Source organism: Pezoporus wallicus, unplaced genomic scaffold, assembly GCF_028554395.1.
Source record: "Pezoporus wallicus isolate ANWC-B61680 ecotype Strahan unplaced genomic scaffold, APGP_CSIRO_Pwel_v1 contig_5552, whole genome shotgun sequence".
NCBI lineage: Eukaryota > Metazoa > Chordata > Aves > Psittaciformes > Psittacidae > Pezoporus > Pezoporus wallicus.
In genome coordinates this window covers 4,341,066-4,358,610 of record NW_026640754.1, presented here as the reverse complement: position 1 = coordinate 4,358,610, position 17,545 = coordinate 4,341,066, and the positions used below count along the sequence as shown (strand labels likewise).

General features: G+C 40.2%; 1 protein-coding gene across 1 annotated transcript in view; it reads left to right on the top strand.

Moving 5' to 3' along the window:
* The window catches only part of SNX25 (sorting nexin 25), a 78,309-nt gene extending 61,057 nt beyond the window's left edge, over positions 1-17,252 (top strand). The window contains exons 10-19 of the mRNA XM_057420290.1: positions 513-668; positions 2,528-2,659; positions 6,307-6,447; positions 6,926-7,039; positions 7,527-7,691; positions 11,021-11,138; positions 12,305-12,371; positions 13,920-14,101; positions 15,335-15,435; positions 16,245-17,252. Coding sequence (XP_057276273.1) covers positions 513-668; positions 2,528-2,659; positions 6,307-6,447; positions 6,926-7,039; positions 7,527-7,691; positions 11,021-11,138; positions 12,305-12,371; positions 13,920-14,101; positions 15,335-15,435; positions 16,245-16,319 — 1,251 coding nt within the window. The 3' untranslated portion in view covers positions 16,320-17,252. The remainder of the gene's footprint in view (positions 1-512; positions 669-2,527; positions 2,660-6,306; positions 6,448-6,925; positions 7,040-7,526; positions 7,692-11,020; positions 11,139-12,304; positions 12,372-13,919; positions 14,102-15,334; positions 15,436-16,244) is intronic.
* Positions 17,253-17,545: the final 293 nt, after the last annotated feature.

The window sequence follows — 17,545 nt, the reverse complement described above, 5'->3', positions numbered from 1 at the left end:
TTTAGATTGTTCTGCGGGCTGATAAATCTGTCTTATGAGGGTTTGTGGGAGGCAGGGCTGTTTGTTAGAACTGTGGGGTTTTTTGGTTTTGTCCTATGTTTCCCCAATCTCATTATCTTTCAGTTCAGAGCTAAGTATTTGCTTTTCTGGCTCTGAATATTGATCATGACTACTAAGCTGTGGTTGCTTTTAAAATAAACTTTGATTCTTCCTCTTATTTACACTAAAGCCTTAGCTTGAAGGTCATTTTACACAGTTTGTAAGAGTTGCCAAAGAGCTGTGGTCTAAGTGGTAATAAAGCTTTGTTGGTTCCGGGTTTTGGTTGGTTGTTTTTTTTAACAGACTTACATTTCATGTGGGATCTGATGGTTGGAATATCCGTTAGAATCTGCTATACCTATATTTTTATCTATATCAAGAAGTGGTCATACACATAAAATGTTTGTGGAGCAAACAGTAATTGTCTCCTTTTTCATATTAATGATGCAGTTACTCCTATTTCCTATTCCTAGAACCAAGGTTGTGAAGAAACTACTGAAGAATGCAGCACAAGAATTAATGAACAGGCCAGTTATGCTGTAAATAAACTTCGCCAGCTAAATGACAAGCTTGAGTATAAGAAACAGGCTCTAAATTCATTATGTAATTCACCCAAACCTGACAAAAAGGTAAGTACCTTTAGTGTCTTCAGTCTTTTAATGTTATGTACGTGTTAGTGTAATATCCAGTTATCCCAGTCTTTTTTTGGACAGGTCAGATTGCTATTTCAACCAGCTGGTTAGAGACAGTGAAATCAGAGCTTAATTTATTTTACCATTTCTTTTTTGAAAGCTATTCTAAGTAAAATTGCAAGTATGATTTATCGGCTTTGTTTGTCATAGAATAATGATCATTTTCCGAGAGGTCTTGCTGCTGTGTTGATGTCAAATAGTATTTCCTCCTTACATCCTGACCCATGTCTATTTGTGTAATTCTTTATGGCAGCCTGTTTGTCCCTCCCGCATGCACAGCACTGCGGCTGAGGGATGTGCTGGTTAACTTCCGCTCCCTCTGCTGGCCTTGATATAGCAGCACAATTTCATAATCTATAGTTGTGTCTGGCTTGCTCAAATAAAGGGCATTCCCCCCCCCCCCCCAACCTATAAAAGTGAATGATTTCCTTTATAAGGAGTTAGGAGAAATCTTCAGGGCACACTTTCATCAGTCTAAAAATTCTGAGGGATATATAACTGTCTGTCTGGTCTTGGATTAAAAAAAGTATATCTTTTTCTCTTGGCAAAGTGCAACAGTTAAGTAATCTAAGAACTTAGGCAGGAGCAAGTGATTTGCATTTGGCTTAGGCCAACTCATTTGCATTGCTACTGAGGATGATACTGCAGGACTGTTGTTCAGATGCAGCAGCTGGGCCAAACTTTTGAGGTGTAATGAGGTTGGTTGCAAATGGTCGACAGTGGGTGAGATGAACAAGTAGCCAAGGTGTCTCCCCAAAATGCCTTCATCCTAGGAATGGCAAAAATGTATGTGGGCATTAGTCATTGCTCAGGGCCTGGGTTCAGAGTGAGTGCTGAGATGCTGGTCCAAATAGAGGTTGACACCACATTCATTCTCTGCTGGCATATCTGCTTTCCCACTAAGAGAAAGATGTGGACAATAACATTTGAGGCCACCATGGTTAGCTTCATTCTCTCTGTCCTTTCCACATCTCTCTGCTGCAGACAAGTGGAAATGTGTCCACAGCTGTTCTGCGGCGTTCTTCTGTGTGTGTGTCCTCAGCTGGCAGAGGATACCCTTTATTTGTCATCCAACTGCTACTGTTCAGAGTGGTGAGAGCACAGATGTGTTCTTTCCCCCCCAATGCGTGTGTTGCTGCAGTAGCATTTACCTGTGGAGCTTTTAAATAGATACTTGGGGTGGTTACTGTTGAGAGCACCTTATCACAGGTACATTATTTTTTCTCCTTTGGATGTAAAAGTAAAATCTGTCTTGATGAGAACATCTTTTTAAATGTGCTCTTTCCACAATAAGTCCTTTCCTTTCCAAAACTAAACTGAACTAAGTGGTAACTTCCTGAATGATTGTTAACATAGCAAAGGTTCTAGAAATGAAATCTATTCCCAGGTTCTGTGGTCACATCGTGTATATCTGAAAATGGTAAGGAGGAGGTCGTCAGTAATGTGTATTTGAGTAATTGGATTTTCAAGTTTGTATACAGCATACAATATGTAATATATGGGTGTAATATATAATCCTATCTAAAGCGTATTTTATGCTGATAGTGAGATACTAGCATGTCCTTCTAATTCATTTGTATTTTAGTGTCAGGGTTGACCTTTAAGATTATTGTGTATTCTACGAGTTTATAAGAGGCATCATAGATTCTCTCGTAACTTTTTTCCCATCCAAATTATTCGTTCTCTCCTTGCTTTTGTGCCTTTTCTCCTTTCTGAATAGCGTCCCTAAAGACACAACTAGGCACGTTGCAGAAGCTGCTTCTTACCAATTGTAATCAACAGACTTTCCTCCACAGATTGTTTCTAAGCTGAAGGATGAAATTACTCTCATGGAGAGAGAGCACAGTGACCTTCAGCTGCACATTGCAAGAACAGACTGGTGGTGTGAGAATCTTGGCTTGTGGAAAGCCTTCATTGTCTCAGGCGAGGTATGGGGGTATTTATGAGTTCTTATCTTCTGGGCCAGTTCAAACTTGCATTAAGAGAAGAATAAAAACCTGTGTATACTTTCCTTTTACCTTTGTGTACACTGTGTATACTTTATATTTACTTGGGGGGGAAACCCATATCTCTTCTGAGCTTCACCTCTGTTTCCCCAGAGACGACTACAGTGCACATACAGCATTTCTATTCCTCAGACACTGTTGTTGTAATGGAGCTATAAAAATACCTATGTGTATATGAACTGGTTTTGGCATTGGGCAAATTGCTATCTTAGGGACATTGTTTTTTATGAGAACTGTCTCTTGTTATATTACCATGCCATGATTCACACTTGGGTGCAGTTGTGTCTCTGCTGTGTCTAAAAGATACAGTACTTACATGTTTTGTGTCTTACTATGTTTAACAGCAGAAGAGGTTCAGTGAACCAGAATACCCAGAAAGAATGGTGGTTATTAGTGTGCGTTTCTGGGGGTTGATTTTTTTTGGTCTTGTTCTGCTCTTCTGTTTTGGCACAGGCAAACAAATTGCTTGGTAATCAGCAGTGAATAACCTGAACGACTCACAGGTGTAAATTGCTAAGGAAGGGGGCTGAGAAGGGGCCGAGGAGGAGACTTGTGGAATTTCCATCCTAGGGGCTAATTCTAAGAGCCCTTGCAATGCTAGGAGATGATCAGGGCTGAGACTGTCACAGGACCTTTGGACTTGGAAAACCAAACCAAAGAACAAATGTTAAGTTTATGCGCATGAAGAATCAGAGCTGGAAGAGGGTTGGGATTTTTCTCAGAAAGGACTGAGGTTTTAGAAGAGCAGTGAAGTCTCATGGCATGGCATGGAAGGTTCAGTGTTTGGCAGGATCTGTGTGCTTTGTCTCCCACCTGTTGGAGCACCTTTTGGCTGGAAGGAGTAGGTATGCTGGTGGCTTGTCAGATGTGCAGTTTGTCTTGAGTGGGCTGCAGGTGTGAAAAAGGCAAATGCAGCCCTTGAATACATCAGGAGAGGAGTTTCTATATGAGATGATGAAGTGTTAGAGTTGTTCTGCAGGTCATTGCCTTCAAGAAGGGTGGATTTGAATGGACTGAATGAGGAACTTCTCCCATGAGAAGTGATTGTGAAAGCACTTTAATTTGCTTAGCTGAGCAAAAGGGAGAGTAGGGTTGTCTGTAGAAACACACTGATAACGTTAAACATAAGGAAGGAGTGAGGAGTTGTTGGAACAAATGAGAAACTGAAAGGAAGCTTCCTGTGACCAGGATGAGGGTCTAGAGTAGACTTGTAATGTAGCAGGGATGGAAAAGAAATTGTGACACAAGTTTGAATTCATTCATGTTAGTGGTTGTATGAGATGGTGCCTGTTACAGCAAAGGACTCTATCTCCTGACTTAGACAACACCTCCTAACATCCCATTTTTCTGTTTTCCAGTTGACTCACTAATCTGGAAAAACAAATGCACAAGTACTTCAGTTGTTTGAAAAGTATGCATTCTTACGATCCTGTAGACTTTCAGGTATCTATATGAGGGTATTTGAAGGAAGTTGTAATGTGTCTTCATTTAGTAATTAGAATTAAAATGATTTTGAATGTGGATCCTAACTTGAAAGCAGACTCTGTGGGCCTGCAAAGGATACTTGAAAGGGACTCTTCATCAGGGACTGTAGTGATAGGACAAGGGGTAATGGGTTTAAACTTAAACAGGGGAAGTTCAGGTTAGATATAAGGAAGAAGTTCTTTACTGTGAAGGTGGTGAGGCAGTGGAATGGGCTGCCCAAAGAAGTGGAAAATGCTCCATCCCTGGCAGTGTTCAAGGCCATGTTGGATGGGGCCTTGAGCAACCTGGTCTAGTGTGAGGTATCTCTGCCCATGGGATGATCTTAGATGATCTTAAGGTCCTTTCCAACCCTTACCATTCTGTGGTTAAGTACTAAGTCCTCCCATTTTGAGAATGTGCTTCCAGGGGGATGACTTCCTGCTGACTATTACAGTTCAGATACACTACACACATGCAAATCCCCATGCTGTGGATGAATGTGTAACGGAGGATGATATGGATGGCTTAAATCGGCATTTTCAGCACCGCTCTCCCAGTTTCCATAAGCATCTGCCAGGAGGTGTTTGTGAGTCATCTACAAACACAAACCCAGTCTAGCTCAGGGGTAGGTATACGCAGCAGGGACTGTCCCAGAGATCTGGGTCCCTTTGTGCCAGGCCTCCCTGACCTACATTTTGGAAACCATTCAAGCATCTCTATCTGCAGTAGTCTGGCAGGAAAAAGGCAGTTCCCCAAATAGCTGTGCTGGGAACCAGGCACATTTTCACATGTTCAAGCTGATGCTTTGCATTCTGCCTGGGTGCTGCTGCAGGTTTTATAGCAGAGAGATGTGAAACCTGGGCCACAGATCAGGTTTCCCAGTGATCCATGTGCAGCTTTAGGAGTACATCTCAGGGAATATTCTTCATGTACAGCTCTCAACAGCCTAAAAATTTAAACACAGGTTTTAGCTGTGTGTCTCCTACAGCAGTGATGATATAGCTGCTCGGCAAATTATCTATCACTAGCATTAAGTGTTATCAGACTTTTACAGGCTTCTCAGAAAATGTTATATGAATTTTAAAGTTTATTCTTATCCCAATTGGATTATTTAAATATTCTTTAAGAAAAAAAACACCCCAAAAAGCTTAAAAATTACTACCTTCCTCATAAAGATTATGCAAGAGTGGGATTTTATAATTACTTTGCTGTTATTTGCATGTATATTAAGACAAGCATTTGACAGTTTGTCTTGGCCAAAAAAAAAAATGGATTTATTTCCATTTATTAATTGCTGTTCATAATCTATTTAGCTGTCTCCTTAAAACAGGTAAACAAAAATCTGTTACCATTAGGGCATAAGGATGAAGTCCCAGGTGGCTCATCAAACTAAGGAATAATGTGATCACGCTGCTGCTGTTGTCTCAAGAAAAATCGTTTAACAACTTTGCAGTAGTTTTCCCATTTACACAGCGTGGTTAATTGCTCCTCCTTCCTCTGGCGGTTGTACAGCTCGATTCATTAGTAGTTTTGTGAAGTTGTGAGCCCTTCAGAAATAAACACTGCATGGATATCATGCTGTGTACATGCAGAATAGCCCAAGTGAGCAGAGAAATTGCTTGAGACAGCACCAACTGCTGCAAGGCCCAGCTGCAGAGCTGCTGTGTCTGGCGTGTGGGTGAGCCTGAGCGTGAACATGGTGAAAGAAGTGGGAAATAAGGGAGAACACTCAGAAAAATGCAGATGGGAGAGCTGGAGTCTTGGTGAGCAATCAGAACGCTCTGTGGTACGCATCTTAACTGAAATAATACATGCACCTGTTTGAAAAAGACATGTCAGGGAGATTTAATTGCTGATGGACAGCACTGCCAAGCTGTATGTGAAGTGTAATAGCGGTTAGCTGGAGGACTCATTCAGGACTGACACAGCATTTTGCGTCAAGTTTAGTTCATTAAGGGGGTATAGCTCCATGTGTCACCTTCAAACCGCAAGAGAAGCGTGGGGCTGATGATGACTGAATTTGCAAGCCATTCATCTGGCAGCCCAAATGTTCCACTATTTGCTTTCAGAGTAGCATACCTTACTGTTGGTTTCTTCCCCACAAGGTTTTGGAAGAGAATGGAGAACAAGTGCCCTGTTACTCTGTCATGGTGAGTTTACAAGATGTTGGCGGAGCTGAAACTAAGAACTGGACTGTTCCCAGGAAGCTCAATGAGTTTCAGAACATACACCGGAAACTCAGTGAGGTACGGGTCTCGGTTAGGGGAGGGAGAAGATGCAGGTTGCTAAAATTTGTCAGAATGATGCTTGGAGAGGGGAAAACCAGATAAAAAATTCATGCTGCCAGTTTTTATGCCAGCCTTTAAGCTTTTAGATCTTGTTTTCCGTGCATGTTTGTGGCCTCTGCAAGATGCTTATAAAACTTGATTATTTTTTTCCCTTGATAATGAATGTTTTACTGAACTAACCCAATGTCAAAATGGTGTATACTCTGCACTGTCATACATGAGCCTCTTTCAAAACTAGATTTTGTCTCTAGCTTCCAGAGAGGTACTAGAAATGCCAGCTTATGGGGACAGAGAAGGTTTCCTTTTACAGTGCTTTAACCTTTCTGTCTGCTAAGGGGTAGATAATGGTGGTGGTGTGAAGGGAAGTGGTGTCAGTCCATAATAGGTAAGAAAAGGTATTTTTCATGTTAAGTGAGCTCTCCTTTCTCCTCTACAGTGCTTTCCATCATTAAAGAAAGTTCAGTTGCCTTCTCTCAGCAAGCTGCCCTTCAAATCCATAGACCAGAAATTCATGGAGAAATCCAAGAACCAGCTTAACAGTTTTCTGCAGGTGAGAAAATAAAGACAAAACCAACAGATCTAAGTGGGAGAGTTGAGTGGATGTTATCTCTCTATTGCCGAAATAGAACAAATAGGTTAGATGTAAGGTTTGATGATATATGTGTCAAAGTTGTCCAAAATGCCTGAATTCGAGATGAGTTTGGCTGATAGTAATCATTCCTCTAGTGGTAAGTTAATTTAAACTTTGATTAAGTAAGAAACAGTAGATAATGAATCCTGTAAAGCACCTCACAACAAATTCCTTACAAATTAGAACTTTAAAAAGAAAGTTGTAAGAAAAAACTTTTAATCTTACTAGTTCTGATACTATAAAACTAGCTTTTTAAAGTACCTTTGTAAGACATGAGTTGGTTTTTATTTCACTCTGCCTCTGAGACATGTTATAATCAGTTTTATTGGATGGCCTGACATTTTTTGTTCCTTAGTACACCAATTAAACAGTTCTTGTTGTTTCTGTCATTATTTTTCTTCCCTAGAAATTGCTCTCTGATGAAAGACTCTGCCAGAGTGAAGCACTTTACGCCTTCTTGAGCCCTTCCCCAGAGCACCTCAAAGTTATTGATGTGCAAGGAAAGAAGTCGTCTTTTTCACTCTCCTCATTTCTAGAACGACTTCCTGGTGATTTGTTTTCTCATCAGGAGGTAAGTGGTAAAAAAGTAATCTTCCCAAATTTAATTACTTATCCAAAGCAAGCAGGGAGAGCCATTAATATAATGCATTTGAATGGCAGGTGGTATTGGAAGGCATTTCCAAAGGTCATTTTTAATTTACTGTAAGTGAACAAGGATTCAGAAATAAGAGCTGTCTGTGAATTCTAAACGTGTTTGTTAATGAAATGTTTCCTGCCCTTTGATAAAGATACATATATAGGCAAATGTGTAACCTGCCACAAATAAACAAATTTCAGTCCATGTGGGTTCGTTTATTTTTTTTTATAGCAGAATTTCCCACTTTTTGTGCTCTCAACATGCATATTTCAGAGGGTTTTTGACAGGTAAAAGTAATTCTCTTGGGAAGCTCTCTTTGTGAGGAACAGCTGTGTGTCCTTCATTTCTGGAGAGCTGAAGCAAAGCTAGTTGTGACAAAAAAATGAAGGCAAATGGTGCAGGCTTACAGGGAGAATTTGCCAATACAGGCGGGAGCCCATGTGGGCAAACCACTTTGAGAATTTGGTACTAAGCCATAATAAACTATTGTTTTTCAAAACACAATGAAGAATAGGTGAGTGACTAAAATAGCTCATTGACTAAAATTGCCCATAATTTCATAGCTGCCTGTTGTTCGTCTGATGGATAGAAAATGCACTGTGGTGTAAGAATTTATACTTCTCATTGCATTTTCTAAATGATAGGGGATTTGATGAACAGAAAAATAGAGCAGGGACCTTGGAGAGAACATTGGGTTTACCTTCCTGCTCCAAGCAGGCTGAACTGTGCTAGGACAATTCTTGGTATGTGTTTGTCTAACGTGCTATTAAACCTCTGATAACCAATGTTCTCAGCTGTTTTCATGGTTAGAAACCTTTTATTACTTCCTAACATAAATGTCCATTCTTTAGCCAGCCAGCTCTTGTAGTGTCTGCAGCAAACACCCAACAATTTGGGTTAGGATCCTCTCAGTTATCAGGATTTACTACTTTCCTTTTATTTCTGTGACTGAGCAGCCTCAATTTCTCCTAGTTTTTGTTAGGTTATGTTTTATTTAGTTCTTATGGTTCTGCTCTAGACTTACCTGATTATTCATATTTTTCTTAGAAATGTGGGGACTAAAGTTTGAAACACAATGTTCCCACTAGGTTTTCCTTTTCCCATGTATGAAAATATTTCTCTATCTGTATGTGTATATATATATCACATGAACAATGTTTGTGCTTAAACATCATGGTATTACACTTGCCTTTTCGGCAGCAGTGTGGCCCTGTGATCATTTTCTGTAGTAGTATCAATATCACTTGTTTTATTTACTGTGTTTACGTAGTGAATTATTGGTGCTTTGCATCTGTCTTCGTCAAACTGCACCCTGTGGGCTTAACGGCAAACTCAGTAAGCTTACTTTCTATTCTGTTGCTCAAGTGCTTAATGACAATATAGGATTATGTCTACTATGAAAAATTAAATAAAAGATAATTTCTTGAATAATAAAAGTAGAAAAGGGCTCAGAAGCCTGTTGACCAGAGGAAAATAGTGATCAGGACTGGAGTTTGCTCTAGACTGTGTCCCTGGAGAAAATCTGTTCAGCATCAGTGAATATGTGTGCTTGTGGGCTAAGATGGGTAATGATTTGTGATTTCCTTGTGTGGCATTCCTGGTCAGTATGGTGTGGCTTTTTGTTCCATGCCCTCAGTCATAGCTTAGCCTAATATTAGCAGAAAGCTTTAAAAGCTGGGAACTCATCAAGTTGTTTAACAAGGGAGCCTGTGAACACTTATAGTGCACTTCACTGCTGTGAGGTGTTTTCCTTTGGTTCCTGGTTATGAGGAGAGAAGCAGCATCTCAAGGGATGCCAGAGAAAATGCCAGATGTGACTCAGGAAGTCACAGGGTGTGACTTGGGAAGGGTACAGAATATGTAAGGTTGGAATATGCAACACTGTGGCCACTATGTATAGGCCACTGTGCAGTGCCATGCCTGGAGAAGATTCAGGAACTGGAAATATACCCAAAGTTGATGATGGACTTTAAATGGGATTTGGAGGGTGTGAGGGAGGAGTAAGACAAACTGATGACCAGCTGAGATGCTGTAGGATACTCTGTATAGCAGGGTTCAGATGACAGGCAAGGGATGGCTAAAAGATTGTGGCCTTAAGGCCAAGAAAGACACCAAAATAGTGCAGGAGAAATAGAGCTGTGAAGCACATTTTCCAGACCATATGATGATGGGGGAAAGGGGGTAGTATTAGATAATAGAATGATAAGGAAGAAAGGAAGAGATGAGGAGTTTCTTTGAAAACCAGGCTGAAGAAAGAAGATCTGTCTGCACACCATTCTGACCATTCCTGGTGCATAACACCAACCTCAGTGGGGGCAGGTCTACCTCACTGCAGCTTTGCTCTAAGCATAGGCAGACAAGGGGAGATCCAGGAAAGCAAAGGGATGTGCTGGCTGGCATGGGTAATGGTAGGTGGTGTAGTCCTGATGCTGAACCAGATCTTTGTTACACTGGGAAACAACCTGCTGTCTGCTCTTCATTCTTGAATAAATGGTTCTGCCCAAACTGAGGTGGTTCAATACATTCTCCTGTGAGTCTGTTCTGATTAACTCTGCTCCCTTTGGGACGCTGAGCTTGGGTATCCTCAGTGATAATGGCCCTGTTTGCCACATCCTGCCACCAGCAGAGATGTTGGCTTTAATGCTCTTTCTTGAGAGGGCTGGCCATGCTCCTTCCCCAGAGCAAGGCAATACTACTCAGGTCTTGTGAGACCCCACTTGGAGTAATGTGTGTGGTTCTGGTGTCCTCAACATACGAAGACCATGGAGCTGTTGGAGCAAGTCCAGAGGAGGGTCATGAGGATGATCAGGGGCCTGGAGCACCTCCTGTATGAAATTAGGCTGAGAAAGTTGGGACTGTTCAGCCTGGAGAAGAGAAGGATGTGTGGAGACCTCATAGAAGCCTTCCAGTGTCTGAAGGGGGCCTAACAAGGATGCTAGAGAGGGACTCTTCATTAGGGACTGTAGTGATAGGACAAGAAGTAATGGGTTAAACAGGGGAAGTTCAGGTTAGGTATAAGGAAGAAGTTCTTTACTATGAGGGTGGTGAGGCACTAGAACAGGTTGCCCAAAGAAGTGGTAAATGCTCCATCCCTGGCAGTGTTCAAGGGCAGGTTGGACAGAGCCTTGGGTGACATGGTTTAGTGGGAGGTGTCCATGCCCATAGTAGGGGTGTTGGAACTAGATGATCTTAAGGTCCTTTCCAACCCTAACTATTCTATGATTCTATAAGGATGGAAAGCTGTATGTATTGTGTCTCCCTAGGAAGAAACAGAAGAGGATAGTGACCTGTCGGACTACGGAGAGGAGGTGGATGGGAAAAGGGACTCTCTTGCTGAACCATGTTTCATGCTGATTGGAGAGATTTTTGAACTGCGAGGAAGTAAGCTGCAAGCCTGCTTATTTGCCAGTGGAATCTGTTGGCCAAGAAATCTGGGGGACTTTGTAATTGGGATTTTTCTGCTGTTTCAATAAGCGGAAATGTTCTTACAATCTGCATTGCCAGTTTGCTTGGAACAGAGCTCTTCTTCAGTAGTTCGTGACTTCAGAGCTTTTATTCAAAAGTGAAATTCCAAAATAACATGGTGGTAAAAATGTAATTAGTAGGGGAAAGCATTTGAATTCAGTATTCTTAAGCTTTTAATTAAACAAAGGTAGAAAACCCCAGTAAAATGCAGCAGCGTGTTCTCTGTAAATAGGCTGCATGTTAGAATGCATGAATTATGAGGAAGGAAAGATGACTTTATTACAGAACATATCACTGACAAAGCAACATAATTTTAATGTCCATTTGAAGTGTATTATGTGTGCCTTTTAGTTCTACAATTGATATAATGGAAAAGACGCCACACATAACTGAATGAGAGTAATGAATAAAACTATTTTTGTCTCTATTTGAATGTGCAGCTACACTTGACACCCTAGAAAATTATTTACAGGGTGACTATTATGAAATGCAGCACCTTCCAAAAATGACAGATGTATCTTCCAAATATAGACTTTCTTGTGCTGATGGTGAACTGCCTTGAAAGAAAGACTAACCACTAATTACAAGGAAGCACTTCCATTTGTTTGCTTTATTTGTAATGAAAAGCTAAATGCTTGGTTTATTTGAGTGAAGATGTTTTCAGAATTTTAATGGTGCTGCTGTGTGTACATTAGACAAGCAGGTGTGGAAAGGGTGTGAATTTTGAAAGGCTTTCTGGGGGGTATTTTAGTAGAAAAAGGTGTTTTGGTAGTTGTACAGCTCAGTAAACTTGAAATACTCTTAAAGTTTGCAATACAAGCTACAAAGGACAGATACATAAATAGATGTGTTTATGTAATCTGCAAGACTTAAAAAGCATATAGCAAACAGTACAGGGAAAGCAGTCAAGAAAAATAAGACCCATGCACAGTTAGTGAAATCTTTGAAAGGATTGTAACACATGTTTATTGTAGGGGTGGGTTGGTGGGTTTTGGGTGTGAGGGAGTTTTGAACATGATCGTGGGTACCCTGATGTTACTAATCTCTTGGTCTTTATTTTCTGTCATTTTTCATTGTTTCAGTGTTCAAGTGGGTCAGAAAAACATTGATTGCACTAGTACAAGTCACTTTTGGAAGAACTATCAACAAGTGAGTAGCTGTTAATTCAGCTGAACCCACATCATTGTTCTATGAAAAAAAAGCTGAGAGCAGAATTGTTAAAAGAGAAACAAAATTGGGACATTCTGCTGTATATGGCTATCTGCATTTGTTTTCTACAGCTCAGCTGAAAAATATGTCGATTAGAGAAGACACAGATACATGAACTAGATTCTTCCTTATTTTTAACCCTACGTAGGACTTTGCTTTTGGAAAAACACATGTCATGGGAGACACGTGTGGAAAGTGACTTCCTTCTTTTTAGTGAAGCAGCCTTGCATTTATATATATATAAATTAAAAGACTTGGCTATACTGCTTTTCTGAATGTCCTGGCTCTAAATGGCTTTTATTAGTTTTTGCTTTATCTTACAGTCCCATGAAGATTTTTACCACATCTGGTAAAAAAAATAGGATTCTGTTTCAAGTACTTTCTTTCAAATCAAATACTCGTTTCTCAAAAGTGACTGAAATAATGTTGACACATGATGCGAGCCATTAATTTATAACACGAAACCTGTACATGTGTAACAGTGATGTGTTTTCATGAAGGTATTTTTCTGTATCATTTGAAGACATAACTGCCAAGTGAGGCCTGGACGAGGCTATGAAGTAAGCATGCGTGTCTGTACACACCTTTCATGTGGGAACTTATGTCATTGGTCAGAAAAAGTTTGGCAGAATATTCTCCCAGCAGAACAGGCTGCTCCTTTGTGACTAAATTTGCACATGACAGCATGGCTTTTAAAACCTCTCACACGTGATGTAGTAGTAAATTGGAGTGGCCTCTGGCAGTAGCCATTCACTGAGTTTTAAATCATTCAGTTCATTTTTTCATACCCTGTTGATGACTAGTATGAAAGACACCTGAGAAAGGACGAAGAGAGAGAATGAGCACAGCATGCATGCAGAGTTCCTGTATAGCCTTGTACATGTTTGTTGAGTTTTTACGTTTATTGATCTTAAGGCGTTTGGCTGTACTCTGGCCCAGCCTGGAGCCTATCTACCTCAGACTCTTTGTGCTGAAGGCTACAAGTGAGTGCCTGCAGCTACAGGAGGAGGCTGGTATCTCCGTTTGTAGTCCCCTCTCTGACGTGCTGTTGCTGTGAGGGAACTTCCTGTGCTTTTATCAAAACTTCATCTGTTTTTATCCCACCAGGCATGGTGGGATAAATCTAGCATGCATTTAGTTTGGAGTTTACCACAATTAATTAATTTTTATGTCTTTTCCCAGTGGAGCTTTTGTAGGGCCCATTTCTGAAATATAGTTTCAGTGTAGTAATTTGTAATATATGTAGTAATTTGTAGTCTGTGTTTGTGGATTACATTGAAATGTAGCCTTCTCCACATCTCAGTCGGGTATCTGGAGTGACCTAGATCCTAGAGAACCCAGAGCTGAATCTAAGTTGCTGTGATGCAGGTGAAATCATAATTTGGGGTAACTATGTGAAAATGAACATCACTTTCACTACTTTCAGAAATAAAAGAATAAATCTGCCTAAAACATGAAAGATATAGTCCTTTCTGTACTTCTCCACAGGCAAATCCGTGACACTGTACATTGGATTTTCAGTGAACCAATGCTTGTTTACTACATTGGTGTGTTTCGAGATGCTTTTTGGCCAAATGGCAAGTTAGCTCCACCACCAAGAGCCAAGAGCGATGAACAAAAGCGAGAGACAAAACAGAGAGCACAGCAAAAACTACTTGAAAACATTCCAGGTGAGATCGCTTTCAGTCTGCTTAATCGTGAGTTTAATAACCAGTTAGGAAACAAAACTACTGCTAGTAATGATAAAGGAAATAACAAGGGGTGAGAATATAAAAAAGGGGGGGAATAGATGGAGAATCAATAAACACAAGTGATGCACAATACAGTTGCTCACTACCCGCCAACCTATACCCAGCCTGACCCAAGCAGCAATCTGGGCCTTCCAGGTAACTCCCCCAGTTTATACACTGGCCATGATGCGCAGCTGCATGGAATACCCCTTTGGCTACTTTGGGTCATGTGGCCTGTCTCTGCTTCCTCCTGGCTTCCTGTGCCCCTCCTCCCCGGCAGAGCATGAGAGACTGAAAAGTCCTTGATCAGAGCAAGTGCTACTGAGAAACAACTGAAACATCAGGGTGTTATCAGCGTTGTTCTCAGACTAAAGTCGAAAACACAGCACTGCACCAGCTACTAGGAAGGAGAAAAATAACTGCTACAGCTGAACCCAAGATACTCGCCTCCAGCTGAACAGAATGTACTTTAATGAGCTATTTTATGGCTGAGATGTCTCAGACACCCCTTCCATTAGTTGACTTTTACTGCGAAAACAGCAGCAGGCATGCATGCAAAGTATTTGTCATTTACTCTCTCTGTTAGATACTCACCTACTTAACCTAGTACAGGCTTCTATAGCTGGTTTGTGGTTCTGTTCTGTTGTTTCTGAGTTTGGAGAGATGTGTCAGGAGACAGCTGAATGTTCCTTAAATTAATGAAGCACTGGATCACTATTGTCTAATCCAAATTATAAGTAATCGACTTACCTGTGGGAAGTATTTTCTGTGACTATTAAGAGGCAATCTGAATCTGTTTTAACTGTTAAGGTAATTCTGTCTTTGTGGCTGAAGGTGTGTTTAAGTGAATGATTTAATAATGTATGAAATTAGACTTGACTCTGAGAGGTGAACTGTCTAAAGGGCATTCTATATATCATGTTAAAACACCAAAAATGTTGTAATTGAGATGCATACACCCTTATTAAACTGTGGTAACTTGAGATTGAGTGGTTTTGACCTGACCTAACACACCTATGTTGTTAAAAGGTTGGTGAATGGGGGCTATGTATCTTGTAACCATGGGCCATGAAGTGCAGTGGTTTTATTTCCTCTCCTTTGTGGGTGGTACGGTTAGCTGGAGGTTTTGCCTAGCATGAGTGAAACACTAAGCTAAATTAATATTTGTTGCAGATACTCTGCAGAGTCTTGTTGGACAACAAAATGCTCGCCATGGTGTAGTGAAAGTGTTCAATGCATTGCAAGAAAGGAAGGCAAACAAGCATCTACTCTATGTGAGTAACCAGAAAAATAGCCTTTTAACTTTATACTCCTGTTAATTGCTGAGCTCTGCTGTATTAGAGCACGGGGTTTTTGCAGAAATTTGTTAGACTTTTGTTCTGTGTGCAAGTAATGTTTTTGGTTATTAAAGTCAGAAGAAATGTACTTGGTTACCTCATGTGACTCATTTTGAATAACAAGAAGCTGTTTAAGTTTAAAAACAAGTATTGCCTTTGTCTAAGAGAGATCCTCTACCACACTCAGCTTGCCTGACTTCATGAGGTATAAACTAATCTCTTCATATACTTGAGGAAAATAGACACCTTGGAGAATCATAAGGAAGGAAAGTTCCAGGTTTGGCTCACAGTTAGGATATGACAGGCCTCCTTTGTTGCTGGTTGGGACTGACTGGAGTATGCAGCTGGACCCAAGTGTACTACCACCTTTTCCCTCAGTCTCTTCTGGCTCATTTGCTGCTGCAGCTGGTAACAGCATTGGCATGCTCAGGCAGCACAGGCCCTGGTGCTTCCTGATGGAGCTGCTGCAGCTTTGACACAACAGCACCACTTTATGCAGGGTGGGAAATCCTCATCTGAATGAAGGCAGCTGTCCCTGTGGCACTTGCCCTCTTTTAGCCTTAAGGCATTTCCTGTGTTATCTGCAGCCCTCACGCTAACTCTAGGCTGAAAGAAATGGAATTGCATGAGTGATAAGTAGTGACCCTTCATGCTTTTCTTATCTGTGGTGCTCTGAACATGACAGAAAGGAAGGAGAAATTCTCATTTGGCACCTGTACTTACCTGAACTCATTTCTGTTTTTCAGGTTTTGCTGGAACTGCTGCTAACTGAACTGTGTCCTGAGCTAAGAGCTCATTTAGAGCAGCTTAATGCCACTTAGGTTTGAATCTGCACAACTGGATCACTAGAGAAATGTCTATGTCCAATAATAGACATGAAACTTATTTTCCTCTATTCCATAGAGGGCTGAGGACTATGATTATTTTTAGCGTTTTTCTTTCTTCTTGAGTTTTTTGTGAAGTAAACAGACTTGAAAAGATCTGATGCTGTAGTAGGGTAGACAAGACAATGCTGTATAGTTGCCAATTTTTATTTAAATGGTTCTATTTGACTACTCTTCTGTTCAAAATATAGATTGAAAAATAAATGTTCATATAAGGTGAAAGAAACCAGAAAATATTTTAAACATTTATGAAAAGAAATTTTGCTTATAGTGGTAAATTAATGAATGTTGTACAGTTCTAATCTCCTCACCGAGGATTTCAGCATTCCTTTTTTCTTGTGTATTGAAAAAGCCTTGTCGTGCAATACTACATGTAAAGCTATTGTGAAAATTTTACCAATTTTCTTTTTACCAAAGATTTTCTGTAGTTTGAAGCATTTGTAAGCAATAAATAACTCAGCTGGATTGCAGTACTTGGTAACGAGGCTGTACTGACAACTAATGAATGAGTTTGACAGCACTGGTTTCATAAGGAGTATCTGCGTCACTTCGAAGTCTGTGTCAAAAATGTGTTGTAAACTGGTATGTCCTAACAGGATGCCTGTGTTAAATGTTAGTTCACAGATTAGTGCTTATGAATTGCTTCTATGAATGATTAAGTCAACATTTAATTAAACCATTCTAATAACTTCCCTGATATTACTCAGGGCTGTTATATTCAAATACCCCAATTTCAAACAACCTTCAACTCAAACAACCTTATTTTATACAAGGAAAGAAAATGATGTCTTCAGTGTTTTTTTAATTTATGTAAAGATATGCAAATAATATCTTAATGCACATCTAAATAATTAAACCTCATCAAAAATTCCTAGGCGACACTCATTATTTTACATTCAGTACAATTGTGCTCGTAGAAGAACTCCTTGCAGTTAAGACTGGCTAAGGTACGTAAGATTCGTGGTATATTTAAATCAGTCTTTTTAGTAACATCTGTCTGTCTGTTCCAGCAGTTTCAGGACAGTTTTCAAGTCATGCATGGCACAATCCCAAGAAGCAAGACAAATTCTGCACATATAAAGTTTTACAAGTAAATAGGTATTTAGAAACGAGCCATCAGTAAAATTTACTAGTGGATGATCAAAGTAAGTTTTGATAAGAGA